The 10,146-nt window shown below is 27.2% G+C and overlaps 2 protein-coding genes across 2 annotated transcripts; both read left to right on the forward strand.

Moving 5' to 3' along the window:
- The first annotated feature begins 1,779 nt into the window (after positions 1-1,779).
- On the forward strand, positions 1,780-2,703 carry LOC110664360 (uncharacterized). The gene is made up of 2 exons (XM_021824004.2): positions 1,780-2,040; positions 2,162-2,703. Exons 1-2 carry the CDS (start codon positions 1,857-1,859, stop codon positions 2,458-2,460), a joined length of 483 nt encoding a protein of 160 aa, XP_021679696.2. The 5' UTR covers positions 1,780-1,856; the 3' UTR covers positions 2,461-2,703.
- A 5,979-nt stretch (positions 2,704-8,682) lies between these two features.
- LOC110664359 (uncharacterized) lies at positions 8,683-9,796 on the forward strand. The gene is made up of 3 exons (XM_021824003.2): positions 8,683-8,832; positions 8,968-9,160; positions 9,261-9,796. The coding sequence occupies exons 1-3, from the start codon at positions 8,797-8,799 to the stop codon at positions 9,539-9,541; spliced, it is 510 nt and encodes a 169-aa protein (XP_021679695.1). The 5' UTR covers positions 8,683-8,796; the 3' UTR covers positions 9,542-9,796.
- The last annotated feature ends 350 nt before the right edge of the window (positions 9,797-10,146 follow it).

The following is a 10,146-nucleotide window of genomic DNA, read 5'->3' on the forward strand; positions in this document are numbered from 1 at the left end:
AACGAAACCATGGTTACAATCTGTCTCTGCTAATAATCAAGGGGTGACCTAGATTATATTGCAAATGCCTATCAATATCACTTGGATAATGAAGAAGAGAATGTTGATGTGCATCGGATAACCACCTTGGGTTCTTTTCTTCTATACTACTCAGATATCAACATTCTTCATTTTGATCGTTTCTATCCTTAAACCAAAATTTTTATAGTCCCCAGATATTTTGATGCACCACCAAAAGATGGGAAATATCCATCTTTAGGGGTGAGCATTCAGTTCAAAATCGAATCAAATCGAATCGAATATAATTAAATTATAAATATCGAATTACAGATTTTAGAAACCGAACCAAATCGAAATGGATAAAAAATTGAATCGAATCGAACTGAACCACTCTATTTTGGTTTGATTCTGTTCAAATCGATCGGTTTAGATTTTTTATTCATTTTTTAATTTAGACTTGATTTTCAAGTTATTTGGTCTAATTTTGACTTTGGTTTGAACATAATAACCATTAATCAATGAAATTAAACAATATATATATATGAAATTAAACAATATATATATATATATATATATATATATATATATATATATATATATATAAAATTAAATATAATTCATAAATTCTCCATAAAAATAAATCAATTCAAAAATCGATTTGCTTCGATTTGAATATATAAAATTACTATTCGATTCAGTTCGATTTAACTAATTTTTTTCTCCTCAAAATCAAACCAAACTAAAATAACCGAAATTTTTATAATATAAAACAGAACCAAACTGATTGAATTTTAAAACCGAACCTATTGAAGCAAATTGAGTAGGTTGGATTAGATTTTTCGGTTTGAATCGAAATCTGCTCACCTCTACATATATTATACATTAGTAGTGGCAAATATCATATATATATATATATATATATATATTCTTTCTTTAAAATTTTGCTAACCTTTTTTCATAAAATATGTATCAATAATTTTATTTTTACTTATAATGTTAATTTCTTAATTTTACTAACTTAAAATTTTATTAGTTCATAATTCAAATACATACATAATTATAAAAATAATTTTTTAACACAAATCATTAAAAATTAATAAAATTTTTTATCAAATTTTCTAACCATCTACATGTACTAAATATTAAAATTTAATAAAAATCTTATAAATAAATAATAGAATTAAAAGAAAAAAAAAGAATAATAATAGAAAATAGATGAGAAAGTTGAGCAATAATAATAAAAAAAAGTCACTATAAATTTACAATGACAATAAAATTCTTCTTAATTTTATATCGACTGTGGCTTGAGTTTTGAGATATTAAACTTTTTAATGGTATGTATATAAGTTTAAACACGTATATGATTTAATATTTTGATATTTTAATAGTATGAGTCCATAAAATAATAATAATAATATGGTCCTCAAGAATTTCTTTTATTCCCCAATTATATATACAATTTTTGTTATAAATATGCTCTCAACTTTAATTTAGAAAATAAACTTTTAAACTAATATACTTAATTTTTTATTAATTAAATTTTAATTTATCAATTGGACAATAAAGTTGAGCCAAAGTCAAGAAATTTCTTGTAATTAAAGAAAAAAAAAGAAAATATGTAAATTTATGAGATTGACACGTATCATGTATAGGTGTACATATGTTAAAATTTTAAAATTATCTTATCGGAATATGTAACATCATGAAATTATTATTAATTTTTTTTCAAGGTTTCTCATTTTCTCTCTCCTATCCTATGGGACACTATATAACCCTATGCGTGTGTTAGCTCTCGATGCATAGCGATCCTCCGAGTAATTCTCTCTTTCATTTGCTTTGTTTCTCTGTTAGCAGAAATGGCGTCTAAAACTGAAACAGGCACAGGTGGAGTTACAGTTACGATCAAGAGTTCACCAGAAGTGTACTGGATGGAGCTTCAAAACTCCACAATAATATATCCGTTTGCCATTCCTGAGCTGTATACATCCATCACACCAAATCCCAAAAACCCTAACGAGCGCACAATCACATATGGCCCAAGTAAGTACACGCTCCAAGATAGCATTTCTATGGTCTTTTATATATACTTGAAAAGCATGCCACAACATAGATATTAACTCTTTATTAATAAAGAATTAATGTTGGTGAATTTGTTTTGTAGATTCTCCCAATTTCAAAACGTCGACTGAGATCACCGACAACAAAGAAAAAGCAATCGTTTACAGGGTTACTGCAGGTGATATCCCCTCAAAGTATCATGTCCTTGACTTCAAGGCTGTGATATTTTACCCAAAAGATAACAATGTGGCATGGACCTGGACCTATAATTATGCTTCAGATCAAAAACAATCTGCTTCTAAATTTGAAGCAGCTATGGAAGACATTGCAAAGAGGACCCTGCAAAAACTTGATCAAGTTGACAGTAACACTGCCCTAAGTAAATTAGCTATCTTAAACTAAATTGCATGGATGACCTTAATGCATATATTTTTACTGCGTAAATAAAACAAAGCCCTGCTTTGCACTCATCCATGCATGTTTGCTACATACGTGTATGCCTATGCGCTACGTTTGGCTTAGAAAATAAAGCAGAGAGTCCTATGTACGCTTAATATGCTCTGCACTTTATCCTTAGTTGTACGAGTCTGTGTTATGCTTGTGTATTTTTCTTAATTAAATAAAATTCCAGGTTCAGCTGCTTCATATGTTATTGCTTCGACCTTATGTTTCTCATTTCAGTGTATTTCGACAATTTAATGTCTTTAACGTTTTCAGGAACATCTTGCTAGTGGTAATTTAGAGTTACATTCAAGTGTAGATTTGATATTGAGAAAATCACATTTAAAATTAATTCTTTTTTACAAGTAAATTTTTATTAATAATAAAATTTAGGAAAAATTTAGAATGAATGTGGCCAGCTAAATTAAGCCAATATGCTACCCTGTTACACTTAACTTAGATAATGAAATGCTATGTGAAAAATCGAGAGAGTACCAGAAAAAAAAAATACAGGAGCTGCTGGACAATTTGACGGCATAGCAAAATGACAGACTGAAACAACAAAATACAGGATAGCATGGACAACGGCTTGCAACCAGAAACCCACCCAAGGACAATTAGCATAGCAGAAACAAAATACAAATTAAATACAACAAATGAAAATCGAAAGCAAGATGAGTGCAGGGATCAAAATAACGAAGCAGGAACAACACAAGAGCGCACTCATCCATACAACTCCATTTTATTTACAAGTGTAGCAACACTCCTAGGAGCAAAATCCCTTCCTGAAACCAAACACGCAGAGACCAATCAATCGAGCAAACACAGTGCAACACCAAAACAGCCCAACCACGCAGCACTAAAACCAAAACAAAGCCCCAAATCCAACCACGCAGAAGCCAACACCGCAGCAACAGAACTAGAGAAAGGCTACAAAGTCTACAACCGTATCCACTCCCAGTTTAGCAAGAACATTCGCCCGCCAAGTTTGCCTCACCCCGGAGTATAGATAAAGAAAACATTACCCAGCACCTGCAGATAATTTACAATAGAGTTGATGGTCGAACAGAGTCTCTAGCGGCACCATTGTTATTATTGACCACAGACAACGCAATCGTAGAATCTGATTCAACTTGGAGAGACATAGGGCTGCAAACTCAATTCCAGTGCCTTCTCAGTAGCTAAAAGTTCTGCCGAATTTTAATCGCATAGACCAACAGAGCAAGAAAACACACAAACAAAGCACCCTATGTGATCTGTTAAGACTCCCTCAATGCCACATGCTCCCGGCTTATCACTTGAGGAACCATCGACGTTCCATTGGGAGACAACCCTACTAAAGGAACCAACCACAGGTCGTTGTTTGCACAAATTAGTCCAGCTTTTGACAGAATCTGAGGTAACAAGTAAATCTACAACCGAGAAAGGAAAATTCGCATTGAGGGCTGTTGGAAATATGGTTCGGGTCACCTATATGAGTCAACCGGATCTATTAGACTTAAAATAAAAAAGTGATGTACATCGCCAAAAGTGGTAAAATCTAAAGTCCAAAAGTCATATATGTTGGTTAAAAACTATAATTGCATAAAGAGATACGACTTTTCTTAATAGTTATATGTATGATGTGGTACAATTATTGGCTAAAAGGTATCATGACTTTATAAATAGCTAAACTTTTATTTTTATTAGATATAGAAAAACATAGACAAGAAAATCACATACAAAAGTGTGAAGTATATGCACTGAATAATAGTGTATTAGTTTTTTTTTGGTATTTTTTAAAGACTATCGTTTGATTCATTTGTGGAGCATTAATAATTCTATAAAAAAAATACACATCTAGTGTGAACTAATATATATGTTCATGTTATTCATATAATTATATAGGAGATTAATGATACAAATATAGTGGAGATCTTAGGGTAGTATAAACTTGAATTAAGATACATGTATCTAAATCTATCTGTGTGTTGGGTCTTTTATAATTTTTCTTCGAGTGCCTTCATCCATATTGACACTCTGTGAAGAATCATGGTGCAAAGTTCCACCGCAGAACATTCCTCGTTTCTAAAAAGTCTTTCCTTCCCAGCTAACCATAGAGAGCATAAAATAGCAAAGAATAAAGTGGTCCACAACTCATCTGGAAAATGTCCTATCTTGAAAAATTTCCACTGCTCAAAGAAGTCTGATATTGACCCCGATTAAAAATACAACCGTCCCACCACCTAATAAAACCTGCCACCAAAACTTCCAAAGAGGAATAGATGAGGAAATTTAAAGTTAAATTTAACATATTTTAATTATAAAAATTTTAAAATAATAATAAAAATTCAAATAGATTTTTTAGTAAAAATTATTATTTAATTCTTATATTTTAACAAAAATAATGACGTAATCTCAATATTTTGAAAAATTTTTTATATTTTGCTTTTATTAAACCACTTATAATCCATCCCTTAATTTTTTTATTATTTAATGGGTTTTAATGTCAATCAAATAACTATTTAGTCTCTCCATTTTAATGAAACTAAGTAGTTAATCTATATATTTTTAAAAGCACATTAATTAGTTGCTGTAATTTAGTTTCGTTAATTCTTTAATACCTCATGTTATTTTTTTATACTTAAATTGTCCTGATTCTCTCTCCATTATTTCTCTCTTACTCTCCCATATCTCTCTCATTCCATATTTCTTTTTTTCTATACCCACACTTTTCTCCTCATCGTCTTTTTATTTTTTATCTTTTGATAGAAATTATTATAAGTTGTATGTGTAAAAAAGTTAATCAATTCTTCTAAATCTTCAAGTAATCAAGGCAATAATCTAGAAAAATTGTTTTATGATGGATAAAACATAAAACTAATGCCTAGAGAATTAAATAAAAATACCTGAACAATTTAAAAAAACATATGTAAATTCAGATTTAGTCTTCAGACAATAAAATTTTCATTTTCATCCTGGAGTATGCTTTTCAAAATATTGTGTTGCCAAAATATAAGGATTAAATAATTATTTTTGTTAAAATAGAGAAACTAAATAGAAATATTTTTTAAAATATAAGGATTAACTAATTAGTTTCATTAAAATAGAAAGACTAAATAGTAATTTGATATACATTGACTAACTAATAATTTGATGAAGAGATTAAATAGTATAATGAAAGTAAAATATGAGAACTAAATAAATAATATATTTTTCAAAAATATATAGATTAAATAATTAATTTCGTTAAAATATAGATACTAAATAATATTCTTTTTAACAATATCTAAACAAATATTTTATGAAAGTTTTTCCCTCCAAAACTTTAATATTAATATTCACCAGGATTATAATTCGAAAAAAATTGATAATATGAATTTATATTTTTCTTTTTGAAAATATGAATTTATTGAGAAAAGTCTCATCTAAATATGCTTTATTGTGATCCAGAATAATATATATATATATATATATATCGGACTACATCTAGATAATCCTTTTTTTTCCTAGATAATCCTTTTCTTACCTTCTCCGGGAATTGATTCTCAAATCACTAGCTTAAGAATCTAATGCGTATATTTTTGGATGTCTATTTTTTCTTTTTCATCTCAATATCGATCTCACATATTTATCAACTGTTCAATATTCCTTATCATCATTTTCTAATTAGACATTTTAACTGCATGAATTATTTATTATTTTATTTTAATAATATAATATCATTTTTTTACATTTTATATTTGTAAAATTCTATTATATAATTTTGCTAATGATTATTTCTTATTTAACTATGTTAAACATAATTTAAATTTGTATTAAAATTTAAAATATTACATGTCTATTAAAATTAAATTAAATTTTTATTTTTAAATAATTATTAATTAATATTCTATAAATATTCTTTCATAAGAATTTAATAATATAATATCTTTATAATATAATTACAATTAAAAAAATACCGTATGATTAAAAAAAACATGTCAACAATAGTAAATATAATAATAAATATGATCAATGATATTGTCTTAAATATTATGCTAATATTTAAAAATAATATTTAAAAATTATAAAATTCAAAATCATTGAAATTTTGATAATTAAACTTTTGAAAAGTGGAAAAGAGGGATATTTTAATAATTTTAATAAATTATATTTTAAGTATTAATAAATTTTTTTTAATAACAGTTAATATAACTTTTTAAGTTGGTTAATATGACTTTTTAAGTTGGTTAATGTGCCACGTAATAATTTTTTAATAGCAATTAATAAAATTTTGTAATGAGAGTTTATACAATTTTATATTTAATATAATTTACATTTTTTAATTTCTGCTTTCTAAAAAGTTGATGATACGAATTTATATATTGTTTTTTTGAAAATATAAATTTATTGATGTACTTATAAAATTGAAGAAAATTTTGTCTAAATTTAGTTTATTGTGAATCCAAAATAGAATATATATATTATAATTACATATAAAATAAATGAGATCTGCATACATATTTGTATTTTGAATTTATAATAGATAATCTAGATTTATATTTTTTTTTCTGTAAATTGATTCTAACATCACTAGCTTAAGAATCAGACATATATGTGTGTGTCTATTTTTACTTTTGACCTCAGTATCTCACTCATTCATCAACTGTTCAATATTCCTTCTCATCTTTTTCTAATATTGTGCTCCAATTCATGGATAGAGATTTTCCTTCCACGATCAAGTTGTTGAAGGTGACCCAAGCGATACCTCAGGCTTATGATTAATCATAGCTTTTCCCAGTTTTTATTTTAATTTTTGAAATTTTGAAGGCAAAATAAAAAAAAAAGTTTGATTTATTAGACAATAATAAAATGATAATTAATAAGGAAAATTTTTTTTTGTGAAAAAAAAGTTTGTTTCTTGTTTAATTCATTTAGTGGCTTTATTATTATTATTATTATTATTATTATTATTATTATTATTATTATTATTATTATTATTATTATTATTATTATTATTATTATTATTATTATTATTTAATGTTAAGTGAAATACAAACTTCCATAATATTACATTTTCTAATAAAATTAAGGTTGTGTTTGATAGAAGGTTAAAAAACTAATGTTTAAATGTTACTTTTGTAAATTTTAACTTTTAAAAATGGTAATTATTAACCTAAACATCATAAGATTAACATTTAACTCTCAAGAAGATATAAATATTAATAAGGTAAAAAATTAGCATAGATTTTTTAAGTATCAGTCAAAATTAATTAGGAGTTAAAAAATATAAGGGTAATAATTACCCTTATTAATTTCATGCCAAGCACCCCAAAATGTTGAGAAAATATTTTGTATTTTATTTTCTTTAAATAAAGCCAGCATATATAATCTTAACTAATTATCCGCATGATTTATTTACCTCTAATGTAATTAACAGATGACCAAACGATATCACGGTTGATATCTGTCTCTGCTCCCTTGATAGTGCTAATAATCAAGGGGTGACCTAGATATATAATTGCATATGCCTTATCCATTATCACTTGGATAAAGAAGAAGAGAAAGTTGATGTGCATCAGATAACAACAACCTGGGGTTCTTTTCTTCTATACCACTTTTGAAGCACCACCAAAAAGATGGGAAATATCCATCTCTACATATATTAACATTAAAGGGTAATTATATTAGCAGTTGCAGATATATATATATATATATATATATATATATATATATATATATATATATATATATATATATATATATATATATATATATAAATGAGTGATAACTTTTAAATTTTATTATTTTAAAAATATAAATTTCTTAAAAAATTTTATAAGTTTACAATTTATACATGTATATAATTATAAAAATAGAATATAAATCGTTAAAAAATAATAAAAAATTTCATTAAATTTTCCATTCGTATATATTAAATATTAAAATTAAATAAAAAGAACTTATAAATAAATATATGTGTGTTAAAATAAGTTTCTTGTAATTAAAAAAAAATGTAAATTTAAAAGATTGACACATGTCATATATAGGTGTACATATGTTAAAATTCTCAAATTATCTTATCGGTATATGTTAACATCAAGAATTTATTTATTTTTTTACAAGACTTCTGATTTTCTCTCTCCTATCCTGTAGCACAATATATATATATATATATGTATAATATAAATCATTAAAAAATAATAAAAATTTTCATTAAATTATCCATTCGAATTAAAACTAAATAAAAAAACTTATAAATAAATATATGTATAAGCTTGTGTTAGCTCCAGATGCATATCGATCCTCCAAGTAATTTACTTTGTTTCTCTGGAAATGGCTTGTGAAATTGCAAGCGCTGGTGGAGTTACGGTTAGTATAACATCATTGCATAATTTATTATTATTATTTTTTTTTTTGCAAGGCTTCCCATTTTCTATCTCCTGTCCTATGCATATCAATCCTCCCAAGTAATTCTCTCTTTCATTTGCTTTGTTTCTCTTTTAGAGGAAAATGGAAATGGCAAGTGAAACTGAAGGCAAAGGTGAAGTTACGGTTATGATCAAAAGTCAACCAGATGTGCTCTGGAGTGCAATTCGAACCTCCACAATAATGTTTCCTGTTGCCATTCCTGACCTATATACATCCATCACACCAAATCCCAAAAACTCAGAGGAACGCCAAGTCACGTACGGCCCAAGTAGGTTCATCTAGCTCCAAGATAATTCTTTAGCATTTCTGTGGTCTTAAAGGCTAAGCATGCCTAATAAAGAATTAATGTTGGTGAATTTGTTTTGTAGGTTCTCCGAATATCAAATCGTCGACTGAGGTGATCACTGAAAACACTGAGGAAGTATTTATTTACAGGGTAACTGGTGGTGATATCCCCTCAAAATATCATGTCCATGACTTCAAGGCTATAATATCTTACCCAATTATGCAACGCATGTCATGGACCTGGACCTACAGGTATTCCCCAGATCATCAAACATCTGCTTCTAAACTTAATGCAGATATGGCAGACATTGCGAAGCAGACCCTGGAAAAACTTGATAACTTTCTCCGAATTAAAAGTACTTAAACTAAATTGCATGGATGACCTTAATGCATATATATTTACTGCGTAAATAAAACAAAGCCCTACTTTGCGCTCTTCCATGCATGTTGGCTAGATTATTACTGTGTCTGTGTGTGCCTATGTGCTACGTTTGGCATAGTAAATAAAGCAGAGTCCTATGTACGCTTAATGCTCTGCACTTCATCCTTAGTTGTACGTGTCTGTGTTATGCTTTTGTATTTTTCTTAATTAAAATAAAATTTAGGTTCAGCTTTTTCACATGGTATTGCTTCGACCTTATGTTTTCCATTTCAGGGCATTTCGATAATGTAATGTCTTTAACACACAATTACATGCTAAGTGAAAAAAATTTGAAAAAGAAAAAGTACAAAACACACTCACACAAAAAGCAACAATCTGCAGAACCAAAAGATAACAAACAAAGACCAAAATGCACAACAGGGCAAAAACAACAAACCAAAGGCAAGTAGGAATGAATTAAAGAACCCTAAATTAAATAGAAAATATATTTAAAAATCTAAATTAAATAGAAATAATATTTTAAAGTTCTGAACAAATTAGGAAATATAAATAAAATATATCTAGTTAAACAAAGAATCCCATTAGAA

Source organism: Hevea brasiliensis, chromosome 12 (genome assembly GCF_030052815.1).
Source record: "Hevea brasiliensis isolate MT/VB/25A 57/8 chromosome 12, ASM3005281v1, whole genome shotgun sequence".
NCBI lineage: Eukaryota > Viridiplantae > Streptophyta > Magnoliopsida > Malpighiales > Euphorbiaceae > Hevea > Hevea brasiliensis.